We start from the raw sequence: 17,268 nt of genomic DNA on the forward strand, positions 1-17,268 counted from the left end.
AATTAGGGAATCTTATTTATAGCATAATTAGTTGAGAGGTTAACATGGAGCCTTAAAAACAAAAGGTAAAAATAAATATGCACATTAGTAATTGTGTCCAACATTTAATGCAAATCACGTGACATTTGTACATGTCAGTAAGGGCAAGTCTCACACCTGATTCAAGTACCTGATGGTTTCTCCTTGCACGTTCAATCATACAGCAGTTGGAAGAGAAAAACAGGTGTGTATTCACATGTGATCAGGTAGTAAAGCAAAAATAGTGATGGCAAGAAGTTAACAGTACTGCCAACAATCATACTTCCTAATCTTACTCCACAAAAGTTGTGTGCAGGTGGGGTGTCCTCTCAGTGTGATCTAAAACTTTGTTTGGTGGTCCATCGGTTGTGTACTTTTTCTTGCGTGTCTTTTTGAAACCTCCAGTAGTAGGTTGCTATCCTACTGACATCCCAGCGTCTCTGGTATCTTCTTTCTATGTCCTTGATATCCTGATGGAATCTTTCACCCTGCTCTTTACTTACTGCTGCATGATTTTTAAGAGAAAAATGCAAATCCAAAAAGTGAACTTTGAGATAAATATTGCAACCCAATTCCTTAAACTTGATGACTACATTTTTCACATTTTTTATTCTAATTTGAATCTTTGTCTTGATATTTGATGTTTTTAATATTTGAATGATAACCAGGCCTTTCGTTCCAGGTCACTGCACCGTCAAATTCTTCATCAGAAATCATTTTACTAATGTGCCCAACAAAAATGCCCTCTTTCAATTTAGCTTCACGCAAATCTGTAAACTTTTAATACAAATGCATAAAATGGGTTTCGTCTTTTGATCTGGCTTTGACAAGCTGCTTTATTACACTAGGCTTAATATGATGTGGTTGGTTCCAGAATTTTATCTGGATCTACCAGCTAGGTCTGATGGTTTTGGCACCAAGCTACAGCTTTTTTTTTTCTCTCTCTCTCCCTTTCTTAAATCTGCTGTCCCACTCCCTTAGAAAATATGGGAATTTTATATGCCCTGTCTGCTGACTGTAAGATTCGTCAAACTTTCAAGGCCTCACATATAAAAGTCATACTTATTATAGTTAACTGCCAACAAATATATTCTGCTGGAAACATTTTTTAATAGTAAATATTCAAACATTATCATTAAAATAAAATTGGTATTTAGTGTGTAAACAATAAAAAAAACTAAGTTTAAAAGTGTTTTTTGAAAAAAAAAAAATAGTGATGGAGAAAAATTATTTTCATTTTTTAATTCAGCACCCAAAATATATAAAAATAGTGTGAATTAATCAAAACAATTTTTCTTTATATACCTGTGAAATGGATATAGTGTGTTTTGTATTGAGTTTTATGTATTAAGGGTGATCAGATTCTTGATTGATCAACTGTTGTTCTGTGCAGGACAGGCATGTGTTCACAAATATAGTGTCTCAAATCACCAGAAATGATAACCTAAGGGAGCCTTAGGAGTACAAAGTATGCTACCTCTTCACTCTGAAAGATGTAAGAGGTATCAGTTTATATAAGGACGCCACAAAATTATCAACTGAGGATTATTTTGTACATCATAGGTAAGGTAAGCAAGAATTGGTTTTCTAACCTGAAAGATCAGGCCAAATCTACTTGTATGAATGTGTCAGTAGATGACTAACCCAATAAAATTGCACACCTGTTCTTGTTTTGGTCATGTTCATCAGTTTTTATTGATTTGTATTTGCACTTATTCAGTAGATGCTAGTATGGGATGGTTTTATGGGTAGTGGTGCCTACTTGGGTCACTTGAACCTTGTTAAACTTCCTGGATATGGTGTAGCATTTATGTATCTTGCATGGGTTCTGGTCATCAATCCAAGATATAATGTCCATTTAGTTGTAAACTCAAAATCCGCTCAATGCAACAGTGTTCCATTGATGAATTTGGACCATGATTCTTGTATGGTCAAGGTGAGCTCTGGCTCTTGCAACTTTTGAAGTTGAAGAAACTAACTTAAGGGAGATTTTCTAATCAAAATAAGATTACCTTATTTATACAGTAGTTTCCTATGACCTATTTTAGACTATTTTAGCCGTTTTTTTAAACTGATGTTTTCCTAGGGTGTAATTTTTGTAGTATTTTATGTAAAGTATACTTTTCTAAGCCAGTTATTTAATGAAACTGTTTAGTTAAAAATGTGATTATTGCTTTAATTTTCAAATAAGCTCTAATTTGTCTGGACCCTTTTCTGAAACTATCAACTTCAAATGGTGCAGGCATCCAGAGCTTGACCAAGGGATAGTCCTCCTTACAGCTTGCTCGCAAAGTCATTTTTAAGTTTCTAAAAGCCTCAAACATTTGACTTATTTTATCCTTTACCAACTTGATCCTAGACTCACCAGAATGCCAAGAAAGAAGGTCACTGACATCTCTGGAAATGGAGGAATTAAGAGAAAGCGTGCTGGTGGTAGGAAGAAGGACAGAGACTTCAGCAGTGAAGATGAGTTTGATGATTTTGAGCAGGAGAACACAAAGAAACCAGGAAAAACCACCACAAAGTCAGGAATGCAGCCAGTCACGGTTGCTGATGATGTCAAAGAGAAGATTGTAAGATCTTAAACATTTGTGTTTGTTTTGAAATAATGCATTCCAGTAAACAGACCTGATTTTATATTTGGGTTGTTAGAGTGAAGTTACTTTAAAATAAAATCAGTAGATGTTTAGGACACGTTCTGTGTAATCTGGTCCTTAGCTGACTTGAAGTTTCTAGTTTATGCATTTTGTGTGAAAATTCAGAGTTATTTTGTGGAGCTGCTCAGAGTTCCACTTAAGTGCTTTTTATATGTTTAGCGTATAATAAGTGATGTGCAATAGGGGGATGGTTATAGCTTAAATTAACACTGATGAGTAGGGAACCCCTACCAATTCAACTGATAGTAAAGAGGGTGTATAAACTATATTTGATAAAATAGTTCTTGCTACTAAGCCCTATGGTATGCAATATTAAGGAGAGCTTGAAATGGGGGGTGGGTACTCCTGAAATGAATACTGGGAAATTTCAGACGATTAGGATCAAAACCCCACTGTTTACAAAGCAACCCAAGAGTAATGTGCACTTGTGAATAGGCTGATCTGTAAAAGATGCACTGCTGTAATAGATTTCCTTCTGTGTTGTTTTCTCATTGAGAGGAGTAGCCCTTATTACTACCAGTTTGTAGTCACTATTTAGATTTTTTGTCTGCCGTTCCTAAGAGCATTGCATCAGCCACATTTTCCTGACAGTTCAAGGATATCTTTATCTTCTAATATACACTTTGGTGTGCTAAAGCATTTGTCTTCATACTGTGTTCATAATCTAGTGTGAATTTCGGTTCTGTTAACATTTTTGTCCAAAGAATTGCATATTTCATTAGTGTGTGAGATGTTTTTTTTTTTTTTTGTGTGTGTGTGTGTGTGTGTGCGCTTATGGATAGATGTACAGCTGGGTCCACCACCCACAATGATAAGAGAGACCCCAGAATCAGAGTTCTGAACCACCAGATTAAGGGTTATAGAGTTACAAAGTCTCATCCAGCTATCTATTAATGTTTTGCAGACCAAAAAGTGTAGAAACATTTTGAAGAATGCTTGTCATTAATATACAGGTTTATATTTTTCACTGAATGGTATAGGAGTAGTGTAACTATGAATTAGTGACTATTCCCTTGGGCTACCTTTAATTAAAAGCTTAAAAAGAGCTGGATAAAATTGAACAAGAGATTGAATCTAATGAAGATGTGTATACATTGAACTGCCACAAAACTCTTGTTGGCCTTGAATAGTCCATTTTACTTTTTTCAGTTTTTGTTTTTGAGTCCTTATTTTACTTGGTCACTTTACAGATACAGTTGACACTCTTAACATGTATTAATACAAAATTATTTGAATTATACAGGTCAAATCAGATTATATACCGGTATTAGGCTTTATTTCAAATTGGATGATGGGTCTATGGTATACCAGAGGGGGAATTTCTCTAATACATTTATTATAGCTGACTAGAATACTTACCAGTATTCATATTTGAAGCAGACTGCTATCTCAGTTACCTTTATTTTCAAAAGTAATCTGCAGGTTTTTTTAAAATTAGCATAACTTTCCTTTTATAATTAACTTTTCCCTCTAAGTTGTCTAAATTTTAAATATAGGCTTAGTCTGCATTCTTCTACATTCTTTAATTATGGCGCTGTGGTTTCCAACTAAGCTATTTTAAAGGTAACATTGAAGTATTTGAGCTACATACATCATTTCATTTTAAGCTTCTGTTATTGAATAAACTTGTATACTTAATATTATAAAAGGTGTACCTTGACATTTTTAAAACTACTGCATTTAATTTCCGATTTAGGTGCTGTTTCTTATATAAAATTACAATTGCATCATAATGCAGTTCTCAGTAAAAAAATATTATTTTTGCAGAAACTTGAAAGTTCTAAGTTTAAAGGTCAGCTTCTGATTTGCGGAGCCACCAACTGGGATCTAATTGGCAGAAAAGAAGTTCCAAAACAGCAAGGTATGGAGAATTGTTATGAGATATGTGATTTTTTTTTTTGTGTGTGTGTGTGTGTGCATGTCTCTAGCCACATCATCACATTTGGTTTCTAAAGACTTGTCCTCCTCATCAACCAAGTACTAATGATTGTGGTGCCCAAGGGTTGGGGAATTTGGGGTTTTTGATAATGAGGTGAAATTTTGAAGAAGCTTAAAGTGTATTTATAAGTGTGATTTTTGATTTTATTGGTTCATAGCTTAAGAATGAAGGCGTTCTAACAGAATAATGAGCTTTAAACCTTGTTAATCATTAAATGATTCTGGCAGTACGCTGTCATTGCAGAATATTATTTGGTAGGTAAAGGAGTGTCTTGAGTCATCATTATACAGTATATGAACTCCATACATGGGTGTCCTTTATGTACACAAAGAGGTGGTTTAGTGCGTCCTGGTAGATTTAAGTTATTTAACAGAGCACTGCCCTTTTGTTTAGGTGCATTTACATATATTTTAATCCATCAACATACAGATAAATGGTATACTCCAGAAACACTCCTTATATTATTAAACATTATGCAGATTGTCAAACTTGTTGGACATATTAAGAGTTTTGGATAAATACCTTGTTAAAAAAAAAGACCTTTTATATGTAAGCTATTACCAGAGAACACAATATAAAGTTACATGTTATATAAATCTTTCTATTTTGAATGTACTAGTATATAATGTCAGGATGTCATAGTTTAACATGCAGACAGTTTCAAGAACATTTTCTGTTACTGTTATTGTGACACTTGTTGTTTTTTCTATCCCTTATGTTTCTAAAAAGTGCCTGAATATCTAGTATTCTTTAGTCATAGGGCTTCATCACTTGTTAGAGTGGTGGATTTCCCTCTAATGTAACCACAAAGATTTAAACTTAGGGTTTATATTTCAAGATACAATCTTAATGAAATGCCTGATTTATCTTACATGTGGACAGACTAAATTATTTAAACATTTTCTCTCCAGTAAATGCAAAGTAACTGCTGCTTGAAATCAATGCTAAAAATAAATATTCCAAAGATTGAGTAATTCAGTGTCACTGAATTCAAAGGCATTTCAGGATGTTATTATTTACACACGCTCTTTTGTAAAGGTATACTTTTCATACTGTGGGCTTGTGAAGAAAAACATTACTGGGTATGTAAAATGAACCTAAATTTCAAATGATACATACTTTAATTTTTCCAAATTTTTGCCTCCTTTTTTAGATTTGTCTCAACTTTAAGGCTACCTTTGTGAAATTGAACTTGGCAGTTTGGCAGTTATTTGTGAGTTTCTATGAAATGGGCTTTGTTGTGTTTTCAGGCTTCCTCATAGAACTGATCAGTCTTTGCTGTTGTTTATGCCTGTGTACTAATCCATAATTAGCCAATGAATTAGATTGAATGTAAGTGCAAAAATTGATTATAGAGATGGCATTGCATTCATTTCAGTAATTTAAATATGTGATGTATATGCTTTAGTCAAATGTTGTTTTACTGATAAATTCATAAAATGAGTTCCAAAAATCCCAGCTAATGATACAAATTTAGTGTTTGCAGATTCATTTTCAGGAATTATACCATTTCTGTAGCCCCACTAATTGCATACCTCGGAGATTGAGTTTCTGTTAACACATTGCATGTCATACAATTTGCTTTGTGCCTCAATACATTAATGGATGTTTGACAGAAGTGGAAGTTTTAAAATACTATTTTTTATTTTAGAATGATGTGTAGATGGATATGTGCTGGCTTGTCACCCTGTCCAAGTTGGGATCCCATTCTGCACCCAGTATAGTGCAAGCACTGATTCCCAGCAATCAGGAAATTTACTGGTCAGGAAATTTAATAATTGGATGAAAAACTGCAACTATGTTAATAATAATAATAATAAAATCTGGAGACAAGTGAGAAGCTTTGGTTCCTTTATTGTCACTGTGTGTGGCACTGTATTTAAAAGCTAATAATCTTACTTGCTTAATTTACTCCACTAACAATTGACTGGTCACATCATCATGCTCTCCATGCATGCATGAATTTTGTAGTTTTATTTCTTAATTCTATGGCTCAAAAGTGGTAATACTGAAAACCTTTAATTGCCTTGAAAACACAGCACAACCTCCCCACTTTGATCAAATATGTAGGATTTTTAAATAATATACGAGACACCTGCAACCCCGTGACTAAATTAAAGCTGAGAAATTCTCAGAATTACTTTTTTATGGTTTCATGTTTTGCAGATTCCCCATGATAGGTGTACAGTGGATTTTGAGTAAGGCTGAAAGTAGCCAGTATCACAGACTCCCCCTTCAAAAACATGCAGTTAAGAGTAGGGCTGGGCAATGTTTTGAATTTTCAATTTGATATTTAATAAAAATCAGTATGTTCAAATCAATGTCACAATGTTCAACGGTTTTTACTTTTCCTCAATTTTAAACTTATTTATTATATATTGCAAAGGTGACCGACTTACTTATTAACAAAAACACTTTTCCATATAACTAAAAAGCTGAAATTTGGCAAGATGATGTATCTAGGGCAGTAGGTATCTGCTAAGAAAGGACATTTTGATATTCTAACAAGGGCTGGGCGATTAAAACAAAGATCATTTTCACAAAATAACTTTTCCTCAGTAGAAGCTTAAGTCATGTTCAATAGTCCACATAACTGATTCCATCCATGTTTTGACAGCTCAAAAAGCCAATGATAATGAGAATATTTCTGCGCTGAACCAATTGTGTGGCTGGAATAGAGTTACGGCCACGTCGGGATAGGTTGACTTGCACAGTTTAGCATGTGTGCAGTTGCCAGCTGCTACGCTCCAATGTCTGGGCTGCAGCAGCATGTATGTTAGGAGTGGGAGTGAGATAAAAGAGAAAATTACAAAGGAATGTTACTAAAGAAGATGCCCGGACGAACTCTGCCAAAGGCTCAAAAGACAAAAACATTGTTGAAAAGAATGTGGCGATATTTTGGCTATTTAAAGTTCAACAAGAAGCAGAGTAGAGTACATTGCAAATTGTGTCAAAAGCATGAACCCTCAAACACGAGTAATACCACTAATCTTTTTACCATCTGAAGCAGTGCCATCCTTTAGAGCATACGTAATGCAAGACTTTATAGTCACAGACCCAAGCACGTGCAGCACTAATGGGAATTTCTTGTGCCTTTCTTTTCCCTTGGAGCATAAACAGACCACAGTTCAGTGAATGTCAGTTTTGTTTGTTTTCCTTCGTTTACATATGAAAGCTGCTTGAATTTGTACTGAGGATATATACAGAAAGTTGGATTGTTTCCCACCTATTTAAAACCATTTGAATCTGTACAAAGGAAGAGATACAGTATAGTTTTTTTTTTTTTTTTTTTTTTTTTTTTTTAAACCTACTAATTATTACCTACTTATTAATACTACTTTATCTCTTTAGAACTAACCAAATAATTTAGTTTGTGTTCTCCTGTAAAACCTGAAAGCTTTAAGATTTTAGTTTTAGATTTAAGATTTTGGAGTTGTATTATATTTTGGATATTTTTTATTTGGAGTTGACCAACAAGTTTAGTGTGTTCTCCTTTAAAAACTGAAAGCTTTTGACTTAATTTTGTATTACCTAATTTATTTGGAATTTACCAAAGAATTTAGTTGTGCATTTTGTTTGTGTTCTCTTGTACCACTTGAAGCTGTTGACTGGTCATAATTAGGTATATATGATATACTAAAATCTTGTTTTATTTATTTGAAATGCAGTTGTAAAGTATATTGCTATACATTTGTCATGTTCAGCTTCTGACAGAAAATAAATATTTAAACCAAAATTAACCGTACATCTTCACATCTCACTTAGGAATAAAAAAGGAACTTTTAGGCTTGACATAAATAGTAATTTGATTTGTCGTGATATATATATATATATAATATCTATATATATATATCTATCAACTGATACGAAAAAATTATAATTTTTTTTTCTATTTCACCCAGCCCTAATTAGTGGTTATATATAAAAAAAAACCAACCCAATAGGAAAAATATCTTCCAAAATTTCAAAAATGCCTTGATTGAATCGTTTGAAATTTGGTACTGTTGTAGAAGAAAGAAAATTAGCCTACATCTTTTTTTGGACTACCAATGAGCAGTGTGCTAACACGTTGCACAGAGCTGACTAAAGTCTGAGAGAGACTAGCAGCTGTGCTGAGGTTATGTCACTAAATGTAAATGAAAATCTCCAGCTGACCTGGTGAGTGCAGTAGATAAACGGCACCACTGAGTAATAGGGTGGACTGACAAGTGACAGTCTTGGATAGGAAAAAGACATGGAATAGAAGTGCTGTGCCAAGGGAGTTGTGAAGTAAAAGGAAGGAGGATAGTTCTGCTAAAAAAAGTTTTCATACAAAAAACTTGTTTGAAGTTGTATATTGGATATAATCAGTTAAAATGCAATCACGTTTGATTCATAACTTACCAGTTTCACCGAATATAATACAGATGTATTCAATTTGGAAATTCTGAATCAAATTGTTCATCTGGCAGTGAGACGGTGGGAGCAATACCAATCAAATGGCGATGTTATGTATATGAGTGGTGTGCAAAATCGCTTAACCTGCACTACCCCTTTGCAAATTAACTGCATCAGAAATTTTTACAAGTGTGTTTGAAGTTTAGAGAAATGGCATAATACTTGCTGAATCTGGGTTAAATGGTCAGCTTATTAAGATTGTTTCACGGAAGTGTTATGCAGGGTTCATTTTGATGTTTACAAACTTATTACTGCTCTTGAGCCAACTTAAAATTGGCTACACCAAACATTGCAATTAAGTACATTGTTTTGCTTATCTGATATGACTGAATTATATGAAAACTATACTAATAAAACAGAAAATGTTAAGCGCCATGCTATAGACGATACCAGATGAAATCAATTTAATAAATCTGCCACTAAATATGTACAAAAATCATGAGGTCAGCAAAGCTGCAGTTGCTCCATATAGATACAAAAATTCCAAAGTGAACAGACTTGCAATTATTAAATATCCTGAGGTGAACAGTTGCTAAGCGCACGCATAAACATCAAGAAATACACAGTTTTGCTGTTACTAAACATACCTGAAAACATTGATTTGAACAGAAAATATCTGTTCAGCATGCAGACCAAAAAAGATATTTACCTTGGCTCAAAAATTGCATTGATGGGATTAATTTTAATTTACACATTCTTTAGAAAATAAATTCTTAAATTGTCCATGAATGTTAAATGTCCTGTTTGAGGCATGGCTATTCATGCAGTTGTTAAATTTTGAGAAAAAAGTTTCCTTTGGTAATGTTTTATACTATTGTAACAAGTTTTGGAGTTGTATAGAAAATGTGTAAACACATGTTTATATGTTGCTGATTTTCAATCTTTAAGGTGCTTTGCAAACATTTAGAAACCTATCAAATTGCATTTTGGTTCAAAATAATCACAATATCAATTTAAATGCATATTTGCATAGTTTTAGATATGAGATACATTTTTGCAAGCATGAAACCTGTAAAGTGCTCCACATTGATGTAAAATTTACACCACCATTACAGAGTCTTGGGTCATCATTTTGTTGGATTAAATGGAAGTTTGAAAACTCGGCTTACTAAGAGTTTGTTTATAATGACATGTTATCTCTGTTTTCGGGGTGGTGAGGTGAAGTATATTGAAGTTTTGTTTAGATGTAATGGGTGTCCTGTTGTATTTCACAACCCATACCCCCGAAAAACAAGTGTCTTTCTAACTTGTCAATGTTCAGTCAAGTAAAATGGTGTAAAACCCTTAAAATCAAGACCTAAATTTTTTAACATGTGGGCCCCCAAATTTCAGCACTTTACCAAACTCTCAGATCTGCTTGCCTTTGGTGGAAGTGAATGTGGACATGAATTGGATGAATAAAAATTTAGCCATAACATACAGTACATCTTGGACCTTTTATGCACTTTGGAGGTTAGGGCAGGGTTATTGAAGACCTGCAGCATGCGTATGGTTTTTGGTAGCCTTGATGCAAATTTGCATGATCACTGTAGATCTCCATTCTTTTTGTGTTCTTCTGACTGTTGATCATCAGATTTTATTTGCTGCTGTTGTGGTAAGTACAGCAGTGTGAACTTGCTGGTAGCATGTATGTATTGTATGTGGCAATGAATTATAGATGCAATACCTTTTAAGTTTCAACACAGCATTACTGTTTCCAGTGAATGTCTTCACCCTTTCAACATGTAAATTAACTGTTTTTAGATATGTTAAATTTTTTGTTTTTAAAGGTATTTTCTGCTAGATTTTTATACTTTCAGTAGCGAATGTTTAAATTTTCTTATGTGCACATAATACATTCTTGTTTGCATCTACTGAGAGATGAAAAATATCAATACATGTTAATATACTACAACAGCAATATATATATATTTTGTTAGTAAACTGGAGGATTTGCAATCCTCTAGAATGTAGAACAAGCTGAATATTGTACAAGATGTATTCCAGCTTGGGGCTCAATTACTTATACCACCAAATTTAATATTTCACATACTGAGGACAAGTCTGGTCTGCTTGAATCACCTCTTTACTACCATGTTTGTCATCAGACTAAGTGGAGGCATAAAACAATGAGACAGCTCAAGATGCAAAATTTCATCTTGTAATGACATTGTTTTTTATATAGACTCTACATTGACTTGGAGTGTTACTTTCCAAATTACCAAAAGTAAGGGTAAATATCAGTTTGACTACATTGCCAATTAAAGGTGTCTGCTTTGCAGGTAAGGTAATCTAAAAATAAAAATCTTAAGGGCATTGGCACTGTGGCCTTTGTTCTTACAATTGAAAATGAAGCCAGCCCCATAGAGAATTAGATGATTGCACTATGGTTCGGAGACTTTAGCTGTATGAAGCTAAATGTTGGCCACGTATTGGCTAAATATGTTCACTCCAGTTTCAGATTTATGGGTATCAAAACTTGTCCTTTCACCGGGCACAAGGCTACAAAGATATGCCCAAACTTTTATTGAGCCAATTAAGACCCATTATTGACTTAAAGTACACAAGTTCGGTATGTGGGTGCAATACTTTATTGAAAAGGGTGTACCCTATACACAGACATTGACTGGGCTGTAATTGAAATCTACCTTCTTGAGGCTATGAGGGTAACAGTGCCAACCGTTTAACCATTGCAGCTTGAGTAACAATGTATTTGTAATTTGTAGCCATAAGTGACATTACCTATGCCGCTATGGAAAAAAGTACTGCATTTTTATTTTCATTGGTATCGGGTGTTGTAAATATTTGGTTTAATACCTTTTTTTTCCTCCTCTTTTTGCAGCTGCCTACCGAAACCTTGGTCAGAACCTGTGGGGTCCTCATCGCTATGGTTGTATGAGTGGCATTCAGGTTAGAATGGTTGTATCTGGTCCCTGTGCTGCTCATAGCTTGATTATCACTACTGAGGGGAAGCTCTGGAGCTGGGGTAGGTACTAATGGATGTTATTGGAAGATGTTTAGACCCTGCAGTTTTTGTAGCTATGGGGGTTTGACCTTGTTCTGTACAAATGCCATTGTTTTAGGTTGAATCAAGTAAAGTGAAACTGTCTTCAGTACTACTTTCTGTATTACTTGTTAATTTTGTTGATCACTGAGCTATAGAAGTTTTCAGTGTAGTGCACACACTTCTAATTTGTAAGGCAAAAATTAATTGGTAAAGCAAGCCTGAGGAAAGCATCTCACTAGGGTCTCTTAAGAGAAATAAGCTCGGAGTCAATATACACAGAGTTGAGCCCGAAGGCATTAATTAAATTCCTCACCTTTGGTTTAATTGCTGAAGGTTTGAGGTCCTGTAAACACATTGTGTGAGCAGTTATGTAGGCTTCAGGCCTATGTAAAGCTGCATATCAGCATGAAAACAAAAGAAAAAGTGTTTGCAGGATTTGAAAAATATATAATATGAAACAAGATTTGCATTAATAAAATGACATGGTTAGCAGGTACTGGAGTGGAACAAACTTGCACCTCAAAATTGGAACTAGTTCTGAAAGATGAGAAACTCAAATTGGGAAGTAACTCTGTATGGACTGCACAGTTAAGCATACAGTATTAAAATTAAATGATAGATGTTGTTGGTTACAGCAGTGAGATCAAATAAACCAAAACAAAAAAAATACCATCTAGTTTATAATACATACACCTGCTGGTGTAAGTCACAGAAAATGTTGTTGATGAGGAAAATTGATCAGAAAATGGCATTTATTGTAAAGGTGATCTAAGGAGACATTATGTACCACCACATCATCACTTAGTTGGAGCGAATTAAGAAAAGTAAGGGTTATGTACCGAGCCTGAATATGTGAATGAAAGATCAAGGAGGAGAGCGTTAGAAGTTATTTGGCTGAAACATTGATAGCAGGAGGGAATGAGGTTACGAAATCATTAGATGTGAATGACAAGTGGGGAGTGAGGAAGATTGTGGCAGAAGGTGACAATGTGAGCTATAAGGAAACAGATTGCTTGAAAACAGTTGCGAGGGTACAAGAAGCTAAGGGATCGGAATTTCAAAGTAAACTATATGTTAAAAATTCTACAGTTGTGCTTGAAAGTTTTATAAATTTTAATATTTTTGTCTCATTGTTTATCTGGTTTCTCTATCTACTTTTAGGACTTGAGTGAAAATCTGATGATGTTTAGGTCATATTTATATGTGATGCTTTTTATTATGAGAAAATAGGACTGAGGTATGAGCTTCAAAAGTGGTATTTGCAAAATCACTGAAAAAAAGATGGGTAAAGCAGGGGGCCCTAACTGGAATCCTCTTGAGTCTACCAAGCTCTGATTGAGGGACTCGTCTCCAAAAAAGTAATTTTGGCACCCATGGTGGTGTTCTCTTCATACACTTTTATTGGAATAGCTTTGGCCACCTTGTACCTTAGAAACCCTTAACTCCCACCTTGACCTTTAGAAAATTCTGAGCTACATTTTGTCCTTCAGTTGTTTAGAACATTTTTGGCTTAGTTATTACTTTTACCATGTGTACAGGTGGGTTTTTATTTATTTTTTTATGTGTATGCAAGTTAATGAATAGTTTATTAAATTCCCAGTTTCCATTTAGGCTATTTTTTAAAATTGTTTTCCACTTTGGTATTACCAAGGTTTTTGTTAGACAAAAAAAAGTACAATTTAAATGTTCCATTTTGTAGAAAAAAAAATAGTATAACTTTTTAACAAGGTGCAATAAACATTAAGTGCTCTGGAAGTCCCCATGTACTAGGAATAAAAAAAACAAAAAACAAAAAAAAAACAACAAAATTCATTGTAAAACAGTATTTGTTTTACTTGAAAATTCAACAGTTACTGTTGTGTTTTGTGATCCAGGTCGCAATGATAAAGGTCAGCTAGGTCACTGTGACACCAAACGTGTAGAGGTCCCCAAGCTAGTGGAAGCCCTGGCAAGTGAGGTGATTGTGACAGCCGCATGTGGTCGCAACCACACCCTAGCACTTACAGGTAAGAAGTCTTTTTCAGATATACTTTGTCCATACTACTATATAAATAAAATGTATTATTATTATTGTTGTTATTGCTAGTACTAATAGATAAGTAGGAAATTTTATTTTTAATATTTGGTTTGTAGCCAAGATAGGAACGAGGTCAAGTAAATTCTAAATCTTGCAAGTCTTCTGTTTTATGTCAGTAAGTTGTTTCAACAACTTGGGATATGTAAGCCTTTCTGTATGTAACTGGTTGATACTCTGAAATGTACGCTGTCCATATATATATATATATATATATATATATATAAATATATAATATAGTCATCCCTCCAGAGCCCCCCGCGATAGGTGAAAATCCGTGAAGTAGCGACCTATATTTTATTATTTATATATATTTTAAGGCTTTATAAACCCTTCCCACACTCTTATTAACCTTTCCCACACTCTTATAAACACTTCCTATGCTCTTAAACACTTTCTACACTCTTAACACCGCAGAGCAACACTACACGCAGCGATCAGACGTTGATGTGTCTGCCACTCGCTTTGTGAAGGGGGGGGAGGGGGCGTGCAGCTGAACGCACATTAAGCAGAAGTGGACTTTGTGCTGCTTCTGCCAAAATACCTGCTTGTCGCTTTGCGCGTTCTGAAGGAGGAGGAGGAGGAGTGAGTGAGTGTGTGTGTGGGGGGGGGGGGGGGTGAGGGCTGATCGCACGTTCGCTCAAACCCCCCTCCCCGGAGGCGTGGTACGCTCCTGCCACTTCGCGTTATGAACAGAGGTCGGGTGGGTTGCTGAATGCACGCTAAGGAGAAGTGGACTTTGTGCTGCTTGTCGCTGTGCGTGTCAATAATTTAAAAGCCTGTACAGCAGCTGTTTTCCTGTCTCACTGCCTTGTCTTGCATGAACTTAAAATGTTTTATAATAGAGAGATGTTACTCATATCCGTAGTCCGACATCCACATATCATATGTGTAAACAAAGTGTTTTTTATAAGTTTACATGTGTTTAAAGCATGTGGGATGGGTATTTTAAAGCTTAAACTATAAAAAATGTTTATTTATATGGTTTTTCTATATCGTGAATTTTCACCTATCACTGATGGGTCTAGAACTAACTTCCGCGATAGGCGGGCGATCACTTGTATTTAAAAAACCCGCGATACAGTGGAGCCGCAATAGATGAACCGCGATATGGCGAGGGACGACTGTGTGTGTGTGTGTGTGTGTGTGTGTGTGTGTGTGTGTGTGTATATATATCCGGAAAGTATTCACAGCGCATCACTTTTTCCACATTTTGTTATGTTACAGCCTTATTCCAAAATGGATTAAATTCATGTTTTTTCCTTGGAATTCTACACAACACCCCATAATGACAACGTGAAAAAAAGTTTACTTGAGATTTTTGCAAATTTATTAAAAATAAAAAAAATTGAGAAAGCACAAGTACATAAGTATTCACAGCCTTTGCCATGGAGCTCAAAATTGAGCTCAAGTGCATCCTGTTTCCCCTGATCATCCTTGAGATGTTTCTGCAGCTTAATTGGAGTCCACCTGTGGTAAATTCAGTTGATTGGACATGATTTGGAAAGGCTCACAGCTGTCTATATAAGGTCCCACAGTTGACGGTTCATGTCAGAGCACAAACCAAGCATGAAGTCAAAGGAATTGTCTGTAGACCTCTGAGACAGGATTGTCTCGAGGCACAAATCTGGGGAAGGTTACAGAAAAATTTCTGCTGCTTTGAAGGTCCCAATGAGCACTGTGGCCTCCATCATCCATAAGTGGAAGAAGTTCGAAACCACCAGGACTCTTCCTAGAGCTGGCCGGCCATCTAAACTGAGCGATCGGGGGAGAAGGGCCATAGTCAGGGAGGTGACCAAGAACCCGATGGCCACTCTGTCAGAGCTCCAGAGGTCCTCTGTGGAGAGAGGAGAACCTTCCAGAAGGACAACCATCTCTGCAGCAATCCACCAATCAGGCCTGTATGGTAGAGTGACCAGACGGAAGCCACTCCTTAGTAAAAGGCACCTGAAGGACTCTCAGACCATGAGAGAAAATTCTCTGGTCTGATGAGACAAAGACTGAACTCTTTGGTGTGAATGCCAGGTGTCACGTTTGGAGGAAACCAGGCACCGCTCATCACTAGGCCAATACCATCCCTACAGTGAAGCATGGTGGTGGCAGCATCATGCTGTGGGGATGTTTTTCAGAGGCAGGGACTGGGAGACTAGTCAGGATGAAGGGAAAGATGAGTGCAGCAATGTACAGACACATCCTGGATGAAAACCTGCTCCAGAGCGCTCTTGACCTCAGACTGAGGCGACGGTTCATCTTTCAGCAGGACAACGACCCTAAGCACACAGCCAAGATATCAAAGGAGGGGCTTCAGGACAACTCCTGAATGTCCTTGAGTGGCCCAGTCAGAGCCCAGACTTGAATCCGATTGAACATCTCTGATGGAGCTTGAGAGGTGCTGCAAAGAGGAATGGGCGAAACTGGCCAAGGATAGGTGTGCCAAGCTTGTGGCATCATATTCAACAAGACGTGAGGCTGTAATTGCTGCCAAAGGTACATCGACAAAGTATTGAGCAAAGGCTGTGAATACTTATGTACATGTGATTTCTCAGTTTTTTTATTTTTAATAAATTTGCAAAAACCTCAAACTTTTTTCACGTTGTCCTTATGGGGTGTTGTGTGTAGAATTCTGAGGAAAAAAATGAATTTAATCCATTTTGGAATAAGGCTGTAACATAACAAAATGTGGAAAAAGTGATGCGCTGTGAATATTTTCCGGATGCACTATATATAATATTAATAAATTATAATATAAAATTGGGGGTTGGCCATTTCATTACCTTAATTTAATAAGGGGTGTTATATGCTGAAGGTTCGAGCTCATATCGTTCTGAATATTGATAAATACTGATTAAGCAATTAATTTGTCTGTTGAGTCTATTTACAGTATAAGTTATACTTAACCATTTTCTCATTTTAGCATCTCGAGCTGCCACGTTTTCTTTTTGTATTGGGGGCGAGGAAGAAACTTTACTGTTTTTTGTTCTAGTAGAAGCCCATACTCTGTTAGCCACAATATATGAAGATTCAAAAAAAAAGGGAAAGTTCTTATTCAAAAGGGTGTTTGTAGTTTGGCAGCAAACACTGCAAAGCATTTGGCAGTAATTACAGTATAACCAGATGCTAAACAAAGTGCATATTTTTATCCTTGATCCTTATTGGT

At 35.6% G+C, this 17,268-nt stretch overlaps 1 protein-coding gene across 2 annotated transcripts in view; it reads left to right on the forward strand.

The window, feature by feature from the left end:
* The window catches only part of rcc2 (regulator of chromosome condensation 2), a 36,965-nt gene that overhangs the window by 5,307 nt on the left and 14,390 nt on the right, over positions 1-17,268 (forward strand). For both annotated transcript variants that reach the window (XM_028807927.2, XM_051930872.1), the window contains exons 2-5: positions 2,378-2,591; positions 4,443-4,536; positions 11,873-12,016; positions 13,912-14,043. In XM_028807927.2, the coding sequence (XP_028663760.1) occupies positions 2,388-2,591; positions 4,443-4,536; positions 11,873-12,016; positions 13,912-14,043 (574 nt within the window). In that variant the 5' untranslated portion in view covers positions 2,378-2,387. The remainder of the gene's footprint in view (positions 1-2,377; positions 2,592-4,442; positions 4,537-11,872; positions 12,017-13,911; positions 14,044-17,268) is intronic.

The sequence above is a fragment of the Erpetoichthys calabaricus genome, chromosome 8 (assembly GCF_900747795.2).
Source record: "Erpetoichthys calabaricus chromosome 8, fErpCal1.3, whole genome shotgun sequence".
In the NCBI taxonomy this organism is placed as follows: domain Eukaryota; kingdom Metazoa; phylum Chordata; class Cladistia; order Polypteriformes; family Polypteridae; genus Erpetoichthys; species Erpetoichthys calabaricus.